Here is a 16,652-nt window from a genome sequence, read left to right as displayed (position 1 = left end):
ATTACGCCAGCAACTCTTTTTAAATAATTGGAAAAATTAACATTGATTTATGATTTAAAATTATTGATATGACATGATAATACTTCTATTTAATTTCTTTTTAATGATTATTCAATTAAACTTCATATATATATATATATACATATATATATATAAGAACTTTATATCTATATATATTGAAAAAAAAAAGTTTGGAAGTGGAGGTGCGCTTAGAAATATAACTAAGAAGTGGCTCAGGTGGCTTCATCAATGGTGACAAAACAACTTTACCGTTCGAGAACAGCAGATTCCAGGGGATTCTTTAGCGAACTTCAAAGCACCACAATGTATACAAACTTTGTTCGTTGCACCGACCACTACGTCCTTGTGATTTCTGTAATCATCATCTTTATTGTAGTTGAACACCGCAAGATTTAAATATATTTACTTTCGTATTTAGTTTCTATATTTCTATATTTCTTCTTGTAGATATTATAACTATATAGAACCATTTTATTTTATTTATTTTTTCTTATTATATTTAAAAACATAACAATTCAGTCCATTACATAACAACTATTAAAAAAAAACTTAAAATTTCCGAAATTAATTAAATATTCAGGATAAGGGCTCAGTTCAAAATAAATTTTTGTTTGACATATAATTCGTAACATTTGTTTTTTTTTTTTTTTTTTTTTTTTTTTTTTTTTTTTTTTTTTTTTTTTTTTTTTTTTTTTTTTTTTTTTTTTTTGTTTCTTTCAATCCGATATAACAATATCGTTACGGAGGGCCAAAAGATTGGTCATGTGCTTACTGGAAGACAATTCACTCTTCTTGCACGAAGTTATTAAATTGTTAACGCATTTAAAATAACTGTTGTGTCATCAACATCGYCTTCACTGCTATCAGAAAACTCATCACCGCTACTTAGGTCATAACCAGCTCCGTCTTCAAACTCATCTTAATTCCATTTCTCGATGTCATTAATACACATGAAACTGTTTGGATCAATTTCTGCTAAAAGAGTTTGATTTATTTGGAAAGCTTAATTGCAGCCCAAATTTTTGTTAAGCAACTGTGCTWGTGGCATATAATCATTGGTCAGTGTCCCAATTTAACAACTTTGATGAAGAATTCCTCATCACTGTTTGCGTTATCTCATCCCAAGCTTGTTTCAGAAATATTATTGCCTTTCGGATGGAATGGGATCTCAACAGACTATTCAGTGCATCTTCAGCTTTTATTTCGCAAGTAACTTCTGTAAACAAGTTTAGTTAACTTTATGGGATTTTGATCCATTAGTTGCATAGCTGTTGTCACATGTGACGGTAAGAAATATGCAACCATGTTGCCATCTTTCATCAGTTTTCAGTAAGCAAAAGAGCCTTCGGAGGCAAGTTATTTTTTTGAGAAAACTGTAAAATTATAGAAATTAAAAGCAACTTTATTTCTTCTTACTTCATTAATAAATATCTTGTGAAACTAATCATGAAAGATCCGAGACGTCATCCAAGCATTTTTGGGAAAGTTGTAATGAAGTGTATTATTAAAACCTTTGAAGCTTCTGGAATTTTTGGCTTTTCCAATAACTAAGAGCACTAATTTGTGAGAGCCATCAGCATTTGAACTAAGTAAAATTGAAATTAGTTCTTTTTGGCGCACTTTTTTCACAAGCAAAGACTTTTGTTTTATCTGGTAGGCAACGATAAAATAATCCGGTTTCGTCCACATTATATAATTGCGACTCCATTAACCCCATCTCAGTGACTTTTTGCATGGAATTTTTGAATAAATGGAGTGATCGAGGCAATATCACTAGAAAGAAGCTCGCCACCAATTTTTACAAAACGAATGCCATGTCGCTTTTTATATTTTTGTATTTTTATTTCTATCAGGCTATTCTTCACCAAAAATTTTTTTTAGCTTTTTCCTTTAATATTGTTCCTATCAATGTACACTTCCTTTCGATTCCCCTTTCTATTTTACCTTTATTCAGTAAAATAAAAACCACGAATGGGAATTCTCTTTTGTTAAAAATAAAAAAAAAACTAAGAAATTAGAACCTCAAATTCCCAAGAATGGGAATTCTCTTGTGTTAAAAATATWAAAAAAAACTCGGAAATTAGAACCTCATATTCTTAAGTTAGAAGTTCAGAGCGTCCAATGCATTAAAAACTCTGGTTATAATTTCTGGATGTTCTAGTTTCTGAGAGTTCTAATTTGTGACACAATTTGGGACGCCATAAAAATAAAAACGCATCAGTAAACGGATACATTCGCGGCGCTACAACTTACCTGGAATTCCTAAAAATCCTTAATTATTTACTTCAATACACTCCATTGTACTTAAATATGACATATGTACATATCCACAACGCATGTATCAACACAAATTTTGGTTATAAAAAAAATAGAATATCATCATTTGAAATAAAAACTGTATTTGACAGTTCAAAAAAAAAAGTCCGAACGTCACCAAACTTTACAGGATTACTCGTCGGGTCAATCTAAAGATTTCCTGAAAGTTTCATTGAAATTAGTCCAGTCGTTTCGGAGTCTACAGACATATTTTCTTTTATATAAATATAGATTTTCAATGAGTTGTAGTGTTACCAACCTACAAAATATACACAAAAAATGTATATAGTATGAAATAGATAAACATATTTACTAACACATATAGGCTAACAAATGGCTTATAAGGAATCAATTAAATATGAAATTTGTTCGTAATTTCTCATTAAATTCACAACTTAATATCTATTCATTATATGCGTTTTTCTTTTTCAGCCCCTGCCATATTGCCTTCCATAAATAAATTAGCACGCAAAATTATTAATAACTTCCAAGTTCATTATATTCTAAATATATCGGACAGTTCGTATAGATAAAAATACATATTCATTAACGCTGTAAGTGTGAAAAAAGCATTAGAAACTTTGTGAGACGGTAGTTTGCTAGTCAAACTTAAAGGTAGATAGGAAAATAGAAAACAGAAAGTGGCATGAGCCAGCCATCAGGATTCCGAAAATATGATGATAATGAGTGTAGTGGGCCTAGACCACCAGTACCCGGAGAAGAAAGTCGAGTTAAAAAGGTAAGTTTCATTAAAAGCTGATAAAATCTAAAAAATTGTGTAGGAAATAAATTCTTAATTATATTTCAACTTCAGATGACCGAAGGGGTGGCTGATAGTTCCCGAAATTCACCACCTTCTTATTTGAATTGGGCTCGAACGCTTAATCATCTTCTTGAGGACCGTGATGGAGTAGATCTTTTCAAAAAATACGTTGAAGATGAAGCACCTGGTTATAACGATCATTTAAATTTTTATTTTGCCTGTGAAGGTCTAAAGCAGCAAACTGACCCCGAAAAAATTAAACAAATTATAGGAGCGATATATCGGTAATGGAACATTTTAATTTTATGTAAKTGTGCGCTAACATTTCGTATTGAAAAGGTTTTTACGAAAAAGTCAACTATCAATACCTGAAGACTTGCGACGAACAATAAAAGCAGGTCTTAAAAATGAAGTCCCACTCAATTCTAACATATACGATTCAATGCAACAATATGTGGAGGTCACCATACGTGAAAACATTTATCCCAGCTTCCTTTGTTCAGAAATGTACATTTTGTATATTCAGCAAATGTCCGTTTCACATGAACGATTTGGGATTGGGGCGGCTGGTTCCGGCAGCGGAAGTAGTAGTGGTGCCAGTTGTGGTAGTAGTGGAGCAGGAATTGCTGGATCAACAGGAGGAGCTTGCGCGTTGCCCACCAGTTCTGGGAAAGTGCCTTGCTCTTCGGTAGCGCCATTTATTAACCTGCCTATGAGCACTTCTAGTGGAAATATACAGCTTGGCGGTGCTTGCAGTGCAAGTGGTAGCGTGTACGGTCCTTCAACATCAGCTAGCTCCAGTGGCTCCATTAGTGCAACTGATACTCTTCCACGTAGCTCTACACTACCTACACTGCATGAAGATTCGGAATTATCTCTTTGTGACGATTTCGAGAAGCTGCGAGTTGAAGGTGGTCGTAAATCAGCCGACATGCCTATACGTCTAACCCACGACTTACTGCTAGCAACTCAGAAGAGAAGACTGGAAATACGACCTCCGGGGTAATTTTATAAACTTATAGAATAATTTTACAGAAAATACACAATATTGACTTTTTAAGATAAATATGCACTTTATAATACCTTACACGAAATTTTTACATCTTAGTATGACTTGCGGTTTTTTAATTATGAAAAGTTGCACTGTCCGAATAAAGAACCCGACGTATACAACTCTCTAGAATTTGATTGAGTTTTAAATTGATCCACATAAAGAGATTTATATTTAAATAAAATGTTTAGCAAAAATACTTTACTTGATGATATACATGATATGTCCGGAAAGTAATAGGACTGTTTTTTCCGCCGCAACTGCTCTTCGGTAGAAGGCGTTCCTAGCTAACAAACGAGCACCTAGAGAGTCAGGACAAACATTTTCGCGCGACGTGTATCTGTCGCTGGGAGACCTGCGACTCGTGTGCGCAAAGTTTTGAACTCAGACCGTCGGCTAAGTATTCGTTTAATTTCCAATATGTTAAATTTATCAAAATCTGTGGGTCGCCAAAAAACATGCAATGTAAGAAGAATACTTTCAGAAAGTGCCTATTTTTAAAGTTTTTAAAGAATTGTCACTATTGGTTCAATAAATTTGTTTAAATCGACTCATTCCTATTCCTTTCCGGACAAACCCTGTATATTATCTAACTATTGTTGCATGGTTGTTTATATCTGAATATAAATGTTAAAAATCCTTTTATTAATTAAAGCAACTTCCTTCCTTCTTATGTACAAAATAATATTTTTTTAAGGAAACACAATATATCATCAAATATTTAGTTAAAAAGATAATTCTTTAATTAATGAATATAACGTAACATAAAGGTAAAATCGCATGAAAAGAATACAATATATTGTAGACCATTAAAATAATTTAATTTAATTTATTTTTTTTATCCTCACCAATAAAATACGATTTAATGCTAATAACATTTTTAAATTTTATATTTATTTTCATTTGTATTCATCATGATTTATAACCCACAAATGTTACATCACACAACCAACCAACCAATCATTGAATCATACAACCAATCACTCCATTTGGCATGCCTCCTTTTGTTCTACGACTGTACCCATGACGCTGTATCTGGTTACATATTATGGTTTAATAATTTTATTGCATTTATACTATATATGATTTGTACATGATGTAAATGGAAACAATGCATGGATATGACATTATCTTTTATACCAACCTTTGCATGCGAATAGTGCTCATGGTTATGTATATCCTGCGGCCGCGAATACTTCATATGTTCCGAATTCCCGTGTGGATTCGGAAAGAGCGAGCGTAAGTTCCGGTGGTCGAACTGATTCCGATACAATGTCTCTATCTAGTTGTTCTATGTAAGTATACATATATCCTAAGTGTGGAAAATTAATGTCTCATAATTTGTTAAATACGTACATAGTATGAAAATAACATGTATTAGATGTCTGACTTCATGATGTGTCAGAATGAAGAGAGTTGTCGTAATATACAATTATACAAAAGATATATTTTCTACATTTCAGGGATGGTCGACCTTATATTCAAAGGAGACATAGTTCAAATGAAAGTAAAGCGATACGTCAAAGTGCTTTGGCCAACAAAGAGACTAACACGTTTCAAGTAAATAATACATGAATTACTTTGACGTCAGAATATACACTACATATTTATTTTTATATTACATAGGTTATACCCCGAACACAACGCCTCCATTCGAACGAACATCGTCCTTTAAAAGAGGCTGACTTAATTGCATTACTCATTCCGAAATTGGAAGAAGTGAAACGAAAGCAAGACATTGAAGATAGAGCTAGATTTGATGTATATATAAACAATAAATATCACGGTATTAAACAATATTTATACATTAATCTCGTACTCTTTCCAGCGTTTCACAGACGATTCAATGCCGACAAATGAAAGGCTTGCCAGCGATCGCGCATTTGCAGACGCGATCCGTGAAAAATTTGCGTTAGAGGAGGACAATGACCAAGATATACTCGATCAGCATGTATCAAGAGTCTGGAAGGATCAAACACCTCACCGTTCGCCTGGTACCATGTCACCATGCCCGCCTCTTCCGACGCGACGTCGCACCATAACCCACGATTCAGGAATGCTTAGTGATGGAGCTATGAGTATAGGTAATGAAAAGTCATATGCACACTATTTACAAAAAAAGGATAAATGCCTTCTTAACACAAAAATACTTATTTTTTTATAAGGGGGACATTCTATGAAACACTCCAAATCTATGCCGGATCACAGTTCCTCTTCCAGGAAGCTAACAAATAAGTGGCCTTCCGTCAATACAGATAGTGGAATCAGTCTGTTCTCAGCCGATACTCTTATGAAGTACAAAGACACCAGGTAAAATAAGAATATAACAAAAATATTTGGTTAATAACCCATTTTCAATTTGAATAAGTTCGCGATCTGGTTCAAGTACGGCCTCTAAATCAGAAGAGGCAAAAAGAAGACTGGAAGATGAGACCCGAAGGTCTCGTCGTTATACTCAACAACATATACAGCCATCGCAGCAACCACCATCATTCAGCAGCAGTAGCAGTGGCAGCAGCAGTTTACATCACCAGCCGCAACCACCACCTCTACCCGCAAAACCACTAGAGACAACGACTGTCGTATTTTCATTCTGCGACGAAGAATATCCTTACAGAACGAAAATTCCCGGTTCGCAACCCACCCTGAAGCAATTTAAAGACTACTTGCCGAAAAAAGGCAATTTTAGGTGAGTAAAATTGTACACTTTAATTACGCAAACATATATTAATCTGAAAKACTCTTTGAACTGCATTTTAGGTTCTTTTTCAAAACACATTGTGAAGATCCGGAAAGTCCAGTGATTCAGGAAGAGATCGTGAATGACAGTGATATTTTGCCACTATTTGAAGGCAAAGTGATGGGCCTAGTGAAGCCATCCGATTAGGTTTAGGCTAGTATCTTAGCGACTCACAATAATAAAACAGCGAGATTAAAAATAACTGCAACGAAACAAGAATAGCAGCAATTAGAAACGCCTAAGGAATAGTTATTGGGATAACAAAAGCGTAAATGAAGGTTGACAAAGCAAATGTTACATTAAAAATTGTATTTAGTGCTTAGAGATAATTGAGAAAACCACACAAAAATCGAGTTTTGTAAAAACAATATTTTTAGATTTTTATAAAAACATAACAGTAGATATTTCGATTTATGTATTTTTTATAAAACGCTAAAAGGATATATATTTTATTCTCGCCTTCTTTTAATTTTGCGTAATACATTGTTTATAGATTTTCTTTAAGAAAGCTAAAAAAAGTTGATTGAAATGTGTTTTTATGGACTGCCTGCAATATATATTGTTTACATATAAGGCGCTGCCTGTTTTTAGCAGCACTAAATATTGTTCTCGATCACGAAAATCAAAAGTATTTTATAAGAGTTTTTTACTAGATTTTGCTTTCTTAAATTTTATATCGACGAAAACTATTTCATAACGTAATTTTTTATAGAATTTTAATTTGTTACACTCATATTGATTCTAAAATATGAAAGTACACATGTGTGTGTGATCATTACATAATATTGAACTTTGCTTATAACCACAAACAAGCATACACATGCTCATATTCACACATGCATTTTCAAAAGTTTGGCGATCCACTTTTGGAACGCTAATTAGCATAATAGGTTATCTTTATGTGACCATAAATAAATTATTAAGTGTACATTATTTAAAATAAGATACATATTCATTCTTCTATAAATTGAGTAATGGATAGACTATACAACTGACTTACAATTAAAAATCGAAGAAAACGATATTTTTTTAAGTAATAGTAAAAAAAAAATGTCGAGTGTCATCGAAAACTTTGTTTAAAAAAAAAAATACAAATAAAGAAATATAATTTAGCATAACTGGGAACTGAGTTCAAATTAATATGCGTATCTAATGTATGTGGGCAAATTGTGCCCATTTTTTATCAGCATATGATCCGACAATGACCCTGTCTGTAAAACCTGGCAGTCGTGCATTGGTAAGGCACAAATGTGTATTATTTGAAAGTGTTGGATCCACTGAAATCGAGTTTTAGAGATACAGTGGCGGTCAAAATATTTGCAACCATATTGACTATTTTATTTGAAACCATTTCTTTAACTTTTGATAAAGTATTTCTTTATCTATATATTTTTTATACAAAAAATCATACAAATTGAAACAATTCATTTGCTCGTAGTGGTAAAGAGGCATTAAATAAACCAAAGTCAAAAATCCATGAGTTCAAAACATTTGAAACTTTTAAGTATTCTAAAAACATTTTAAAATTTGTTTAATATTTAGTTGTGTAACCATTATTTTTAATAACTTCAGCACAACTTCTAAGCATTGATGCAACTGGACTTTCAATGTAACTGTAAGGCATGGCTTTCCAATCTGGCGAAAAGTTCATCACCATTCCGGATTATTTCACTGCCTACTTTACGTTTAACTGTCATCCACATATTCTCAATAGGGGGACTGTGCCAGCCACACCAGTCTTTATAAGATTTTCTTCTAACCTCGATTTCACGAGCCTAGACGTGTGTTTAGGGTCGTTCTAGTGTTGGAAAGTTCAAAACAAGTGGCATTTCCCAATACGTCAGCATAACCTTAGCATTGAGATAAAAAAAAGGTAAAACTTCGAAAGCCCTGATTCGCTTAAATTTCAAAAGACCTAAGCAGTACTTAAGTAATAGCTGATCTTTTTTTAAATTTTAAATTATTTGTCAAAAAAAGAATAATAAGAAATAACAAGTTATTTTTGTGAAAAACTACGAAATCGGATTGGGATTACCACAAGTTTCGATAGGTGCTCCGACTCGCTAGCGGTGAAATTGTAGGTTCTTTTGTTTTTTTAGCCATTTTCGATATAACTTTCCTGGCATATTTATGTATTGTCTATTGTAATTTAAATATTTCAAACATATTTTTATGAATGACATTTATAAAACATACGTTGCCCATAACATTGCCGTATATCTTAATAAAATTTTATAGAAATTAAGCATTGACTGTGAAACGTAAACGACTACTAATGTAATCATTGATGACTGGGAGAATTAGAACACAACAAAAAAGTAGGTAAATTAAAGCCTTTGCATTTTTTATGACTATTAATAAATATTAGTACAAAATATAGTGGTCGTTCAATATAACGAACTTTCGAACTAACGAATTTTCGGTTCAACGAGCCATCAATATTATCTTATTGATGTTTTTTATATTACGAACGGAGAGAATTTTAATTAATCATTTTGCGAACGCTGCTATATTTTTATCTTGGTCTTCGCAGATTTGCAAAAACGTAGGTTTTATTAAACCAACGGTAGTTTAACTGTTGTTGATTCAATTATAAAAGGATGGGTCGATACGAAGTGTTTATATACAAAATGTCAATATTAGTTGTTTTTTTTCTCATAAGTACTTTTTTCATATACAAGTTTGTAAAAAAATTCATATTGCACCAACATGCTGGTGTAGTGTATGATTCAAGCTTGTTGGCACCATCAGGTGAATGCTCCAGCATGCCGGTGAAGTGTATTTTATATTTGAAAAACGGCTGTAAAACATTTGAGAAAATAAAAATAATTTTATTTTTGAAGTTTCCATTGACTTTGAATTAAACATAATTCAGTAAGTTTAAAATAATTTTTAAGTGCGGTTGATTCTATTTCGTTTGCGTCTATTGCGTTTATCTTTGGGAAAAAAGGATTAAGATTTTGTATGATTTTATAAAGAGGCTTTCAGTAAATACCTTACCCGCCAAGTAGGGAGTTCCAACTTCATGCATACATACCTACTGTAGACATATATCTGGTACAAATAAACTGTTTTCTGCCTTCGTACCCTCGGAGTCATCGGGACTTTTATTTAATCATTTTTCAACCGGCCAATGCAAGTGCTTTTCAATAAATTAAACTCTGGCTTGCACATACCATTGAAGTAGTGACTCCTTTCTAGAACTCTTGTCGCACAGTTTAACTGTTATCAACTTTATTTCTTAAAATGTTTTTTTCGGGCCAAAACCACTACTTTCCTGATATGTGGAGCCTCTATTCATCCCCTTTTTTTTGGGATTTGGCTTCTCTTTTATTCATTCGCAACTAACTCTTTTGGTAGAATATCCGAGCATATCTATATTTATATATGGTCACCTAAAATCCAAAATAGCGTAACATTTTCGGAAATTTACAAGGGAAAGAATCAAACACGTGAGTGAAACAAAGTTTAAATATTGGTTAGAACTTGGTTATGTCTGATAGCAGAACGTTAAAATGTTGGACATATGTACTTATATATTTGTAATTTGAAGCAGTGGATCGTAATCACTGAAACGCTCAATTTCGAATTGATCATACGTTATTTTGCATTTTGGGTGACGATATGTATGTGTGTATAATATATAAAAGAAAGTCGAAAAAATAGTGTAACTACATTATTTATAACTCAAGACTGAACCGATTTGGCTGAAAATTGGTGAGGAGGTAGCTTTTATCTCTTTGTGTTAAAAGTCAATAAAATTCAAAAATACCAAAATTATATTTCAAATCATAAGCATGTGTTGAAAATTCAAGAAAGAAATAAGTAAAAAAGGGTAGCAACACAGAACATTAATTTTCGTATGCATGCATATTTAGTATATGGGTTATACTGATTGTTRCTCTTGAACAAGGCAGTTTTTTCTTCTTTAGGACGAACCCGTCAGATATTTTTAATCACCACAAAAGATGGTATTGACATTTTCGTCGTAATGGCACTGCGTTTACTTAACTAAACGCGATGATAAAAAGGTCTATTATAATTTGAGACATACATAAATATTTTGGAAGAATTGCACAGAGTATTGCAATATTTAAATGAAAACGATGAACGGTGATCCTAACTGGTACGAGGTGCATCACAAAAGACTTATACCATAACCGTGCCAGACGACTTTTTCGTCTTTCCACGCTGGAGGACTGGTTCAATGCTTTTTGAAGTAAAGAACAAATGTTTCACTAAAGAACTGTTATACACTTGATCTTTTTTTTGCACGGTTAACTGGGACAGTAAGTTACTCGTGTAAAAAATCAGATTACCATATGAAACTCACTTCTTCTTCTTAATAGGCGTAGACGCCGCTTGCGCGATTATAGCCGAGTGTTTACGCTTGTTCCAAGATAGACGAAATTATCTAGGACTTCAAAGTTATGACTGTCAACAGTGACGTGAGTGCCAAGTCGCGAGTGCGACGACTGTTTGTTTGATGATAGAAGATATTTCGTCTTGCCCTCGTTCACTGCCAGACCCATTTGTTTTGCTTCCTTGTCCAGCCTGGAGAAAGCAGAACTGACGGCGCGGGTGTTGAGGCCAATGATATCAATACATCGGCATACGCCAGCAACTGTACACTCTTATAGAAGATGGTACCTACTCTACTTAGCAGCTCGAACTATTTTCTCCAAAAGCAGGTTGAAGAAGTCGCATGGGTATCGCCTTGTCTGAAACCTCGTTTGATATCGAAAGGCTCGGAGAGGTCCTTTCCTATTCTGACGGAGCTTTTGGTGTTGCTCAACGTCAGCTTACACTGCCGTATTAGTTTTGCGGTGATACCAAATTCAGACATCGCGGCATAAAGGCAGCTCCTTTTCGTGCTGTCGAAAGCAGCTTTGAAATCGACGAAGAGGTGGTGAGTGTCGATTCTCCTTTCGCCTTATCAGTTCTTCATCGTGTTTGAATAGCTCGGCCGGCAATACATCGGCCCCCGCCACCTTCCTTGTGTTTGTTGGCGTGCGCTTTTTTACTGCACAGAGGTGGGTGCTAATCTTGGCTACAACAAGATAGTGGTCCGATAGAGTCCGAGTGGTTACTACCTCGGAGCGCACGCTCATCGCACATTTGTSTTACGTCTATCACAACATTATCGATCTGATTGATGGTTTTTCGATCCGGAGACTGCCAGGTAGCTTGATGAATATTCTTATGCTGGAATCTAGTACTACAGATAACCATTTTTCGGGCCCCGGCGAAGTCATCCGAGGCTGGTTGTTCCTTTTCATTGGGGGTGTTTTTTTACGAGGCGAATCCCAAACCCAGCGCACAACCCTATGTAGCAGAGATAATGAGATCCCCAACTCTCACTGGAAATGAGAGAGCAATTGCTAAACGTCAAAACCTAGATTTAAGAAAAGATAATTTAGAACTAACAGGCTTAATTCACCTTATTAAGTATTGAAATATCGAAAGTCAGTTGTTTTAATATCCCATAAAATCATAAAAAAGGAATTAAGTAGTTTTGCCATATATTAAAAGTCTAATCGTAATAAATGTTGGGTGTTTTAATTTAAATGCCCAAATATTTTTATTTTGTTCAATCTGGCCATAATGGAAAATGTTAAAAAAAAAAACGTTTATTTTGAGGCGCTCTCACACTGSAATAAGTTGGGCATCCCATTATCCCTGTTATGTAGATCAGATCCCTATGGCGAGAGAACTTTCCTCACTTTCGTGAACTCTACACATGACTCCATCCTTCATATTTAAACATTACTGACCATAAAAAGGCTCCTCCAGGAGTGGATTGCGCAGAATTTTAAATTTCAAAAATTCAAGAGACATACTCGCCATGGAAAGAAATTTCCGTGGATGAATACCGTGCAACATTACAATCAATCAGGGCAGGATTGCCAAAAAGGGCAGTAAAATCAGTAGGAACTAGAGTGATCAAATATCAGGAAAGGAACGAAGTAACAATAATTTCTTCTTTTATGGTCGAAATATGCAAGATACTGGGGAAAAAATCGCGAAAGATAAGCATTCAAAAAGCCAGTCATAACAACAGATTATAACCGAGTTATGTGCTAAATACATCCGTCAAATATTAATACACACGATCTTATGGACACAATTATGTAGTCGTTCAGCTGTCTAAATGTGTGTATTCTAATATTTGACGGATGTCGCTTGAGGTCTGTCGCTCTCTGTGTTCCGTACACTATTGCTACGCTATTGCTACCGCTCTCACTTTGACGGGAGCCGTAGCACAACCATAACAGAAAAACGAAAAAGTACGTGCTCTGCTCTCCTTGGATTTTAGTCACTACAACAACAAGCTACTAATAGTTAAAATACCAAGTTAATGTTAAAAAGAATAATTGCATATTTTTTTAAATTGAGCTTTCTGTGACCAAACGATTCATTATTTTCTTCTACAATATTATTTTTAATCTAAAAACCTAAGTATGCGCTTTAATATCCCCAAGCTTCCGACTTATATCGCCTAGGCAATGTAGCTTTTGATGGCGTTTTAAATTCCATGCAGTCCTAAATTGAAAGTCGCAAACCTGACATACGAAGCTACGAGAATATTTATGGACCAGCATATGCTTTTGTAGAAACGTCTTTGATATATATTTGTTTCCGCATTCTGAACATTGGTGTTTTTTGTCCATACGATGTACCAACATATGACGTTGAAGCATTTTTTGAGTTAACATCATTTGCGAACATATGGAACACTTCAACTGTTTGTGGGCTATTTTATGTGAATTCAAAAGTACGGATGAGTCAAACAAAGCTCCACAAATTTCGCAACGTGACTGATCAGTATAGTGAAATTTGGATATATGTGTATTATGTTCGTCTTCAGATGTAAAATTTTTTTGACATTGGTGGCACGAGTAAACAGTTTTTTTACTTTTCGTGTGAGCCACTTTTAAATGAGTTTCAAAAGCATCATCCGATGGAAAGTTTTTATCACAGCGCCAACAAAATCTTAGCGTTGTTTTTGGCATACGTTCAATAGTTATCAAGGCGTTTCTCATTTGTCCTGGGTTTTCTTGTGCTATTTAAGAAATTTTAAATTAATGATAATTACTTCAGTAAATTAATAATACTATTCACCGTCTGTGTTGATTGAACAATCTGAGGACCATTCATCTTTAAATTCTTCGGCTGGCTGGTTAACTTTAACAAATTCGTCTTCTGAAATACTTAGGGTCAAATGTTCATCATCTGAATCAATAATTTTAACAAACTCGTCTTCTGAAGGATATGAATTTGGCTCATGTTCTATCACACGGTTAGTTGTTGGATGAGGCGAAATTGCATCGTTTTTGGTTGATTCAATAATTACAAAATATTCTATTTCATCTGTTGCTTTATTCTTATCTTTAACTCGATCAAGGAACTTATTTCGTCGAATCGAAACAGTTTTCACGGCGTCATAAAACTCAATAAGGAGCTTTTCACAAGAGTCACATATGAAGTTATTTGAAGGCTGCTCGCCAAGTACTAGGCGACATTTATCCAGTGAATCAAAACATTGTAGCAGTAAATCACTTGTTGAAATAGGTGGCGTCCCAATGTATGATTTCTCCACTATAGTAAAAGATGACGAGTGCTCCTGACATATACAACATTTTTCAACCCTTTGTATCTGACTAATTGAAATTTCAAAATCATCACCAGAATAACATCTCATATTCGTAAAGGAACTCAATACTATTAATGGTAAATAATGTATTTCGTACCATGCAATGTATAACAATGAAAGAATATGGCGAATAGAGACAGTCAGAGTATAATAAAAGCTTAATTTTATCGATAATTATTTAATAGTGCATATGTTAATGGCTTGACATTGCTTCAAACATTTACCATTGTGAATGGCTAAAATGGCAAAGTAATACCAAAACTTCTTTTTACTCCTTGATTTWAAAAATTTAAGACTGTAAATAAATTATAACAGCTTAAAAAATTATACAAAAATGTTTTGATGGGGTAAAATAATTTCTCCACCAAGAGAAAACCTTGGTTAAATATTGCAGACGTCAGAGGATATGTTAGCGCAAGTATGAATCACAAGTGAAAATTTGATTATATTTATGCAGCTCACATTTTTAATATTTTAATATTCTTTTCTTGAAACTTGAGGCATATCCAATCTCCCTTTGCAATGATTCAATCCCCGTCGACGCCACGCTGTCGTCCCGCTAAAACGGTACTTCTTGAAGAGGCGACATGCAGACAACCAATCACAGCACAATCAACGGTTGATGCAATGATGAGGAACTTAGTCTTCTAACGAAATTCCCGAAACTGTATACCCATACACCCACACACGCATACCAATATCCAAACACTATTAGAACCTCGTTCAATTTTACAAAAAATGCTGTGTTATTATTCAATTAACTCAAAAAATTTTATGCAAATGTAACTTCTAGTTTTTCATAAAGTATATCTTCATATTTCAGTTTCCTTCTTAACTAATACAAAATATTTTTTCTTTAGCACAGCTCATTTTTACATTATTATTTACCACACAGGTTTTACATTATAATATCCAATGCGTCACACACCATGATCAAAACAATTGTTTTGCACTTGTGCCCACATTATTATTACAAACATCATTATAAGACCTTAAGGCAACTGTATGGTCTCTTTGAACTTTCAACTTTCTTTATTACTGTCTCTTTCAACAGCGTCTTTTTCAACTTCTGCATTACTGTCACAGAACTCAATCAAATACTCCACACGCCATGATCAAAACAACCATTAGTCTGTTTTGCTCTTGTGCTTGCATTATGATCTGAGTACTCTGCCATTTTCTTTAGCCAACCATTCATATAGTTTGTCATTCTTATCCGTTTACTTCACTCTCTTTAGTGATTTCAACAATCTTAACATTTTTGATCTCACTTTCTTCAGTGACTTCAACACTCTTATTACTCTCAATATTTTCATTTTCGCTCCCTTCACCGTTCGTTCCTAATGGGCGTGCTACCTTTCCCAACAACATTTCTAAAGGACTTGTTTTCGTAATGCGGTTGGTTGGTTGATCATTAGCTCGACTTGCACCAGTAGCTATCAAATGCAAATTTATTTTCTATCTGAACAGAATTGACTGAACTTTGCGCCTGTAAAACACCTTCCTTGGTCAGCTATTATTCGGTTTGGTACTCCAAACAATGAAACAACGGATTGAACGGCTTTTATGCAACTCTCACTGTCTAATTTAAGGCTATGACTAAGATAGACGCGTTTTGTAAACGCGTCTCCCTGAATACTTAATTTCCCTGTTATATCGATGTGGATTGTGTGCCAAGGAGTAGTGACTTTTGGTATTGGATGCAATTCAGAATGTATTTTCCCTGAGGTGGATTTTGACATTTTGCAAATGATGCAGTTGTCAACAATTGTTTTCACATATTTTGACATATAGTCAAACCAGTAAAAGTCGTAAGTTTTATCCAATGTCTTATCAAAACCTAAATGCATTATAGACTCATGAACTTGGTTTATAGCAGATCATCTGAAAGCTCGTGGCACCACTGGTAAACAACGTGTTCTGCCATTTCTCTGTATTTTCCGATGAAGAACTCCCGCCCTCAGTTCATAGGTTTTCGCAATATCTTCAGGCAGAGAAAAATCTTTTAATTTTTTTACAATTTCGACATTGTCCGAATCTTGACGCTGTTCGGCAATAAGCCAGTTGCTTGAAATTTCAGCTAAATTTACTCTTTTCTTATCGACTA

General features: G+C 34.2%; 2 protein-coding genes across 5 annotated transcripts in view; one reads left to right on the top strand and one right to left on the bottom strand.

The window, feature by feature from the left end:
- The window catches only part of LOC108974278 (axin), a 46,191-nt gene extending 38,465 nt beyond the window's left edge, over positions 1-7,726 (top strand). For 2 of the 3 annotated variants that reach the window (XM_018941989.1, XM_018941990.1), the window contains 10 exons: positions 2,770-3,076; positions 3,152-3,384; positions 3,440-4,102; positions 5,312-5,446; positions 5,615-5,711; positions 5,778-5,912; positions 5,980-6,235; positions 6,317-6,461; positions 6,520-6,840; positions 6,912-7,726. In XM_018941989.1, coding sequence (XP_018797534.1) covers positions 2,984-3,076; positions 3,152-3,384; positions 3,440-4,102; positions 5,312-5,446; positions 5,615-5,711; positions 5,778-5,912; positions 5,980-6,235; positions 6,317-6,461; positions 6,520-6,840; positions 6,912-7,038 — 2,205 coding nt within the window. In that variant the 5' untranslated portion in view covers positions 2,770-2,983 and the 3' untranslated portion in view covers positions 7,039-7,726. The remainder of the gene's footprint in view (positions 1-2,769; positions 3,077-3,151; positions 3,385-3,439; positions 4,103-5,311; positions 5,447-5,614; positions 5,712-5,777; positions 5,913-5,979; positions 6,236-6,316; positions 6,462-6,519; positions 6,841-6,911) is intronic. The other variant, XM_018941991.1, reaches the window with a different exon arrangement.
- Positions 7,727-13,246: 5,520 nt separating this feature from the next.
- Positions 13,247-14,675, bottom strand: LOC108974276 (gastrula zinc finger protein XlCGF44.2-like). Of its 2 annotated transcripts, XM_018941986.1 has the most exons (3): positions 14,148-14,267; positions 14,014-14,094; positions 13,247-13,954 (listed from the first exon to the last, which is right to left on the bottom strand). In XM_018941986.1, the coding sequence occupies exons 1-3, from the start codon at positions 14,176-14,178 to the stop codon at positions 13,347-13,349; spliced, it is 720 nt and encodes a 239-aa protein (XP_018797531.1). In that variant the 5' UTR covers positions 14,179-14,267; the 3' UTR covers positions 13,247-13,346. The 2 variants fall into 2 exon arrangements, with proteins under 2 accessions (XP_018797531.1, XP_018797529.1); XM_018941984.1 differs by having other exon boundaries at positions 14,014-14,675.
- Positions 14,676-16,652: the final 1,977 nt, after the last annotated feature.

The sequence above is a fragment of the Bactrocera latifrons genome, unplaced genomic scaffold (genome assembly GCF_001853355.1).
Source record: "Bactrocera latifrons isolate USDA-ARS-PBARC rearing strain unplaced genomic scaffold, ASM185335v1 scaffold_541, whole genome shotgun sequence".
In the NCBI taxonomy this organism is placed as follows: Eukaryota; Metazoa; Arthropoda; class Insecta; order Diptera; family Tephritidae; genus Bactrocera; species Bactrocera latifrons.
This window is presented reverse-complemented; position numbering and strand designations above follow the sequence as displayed.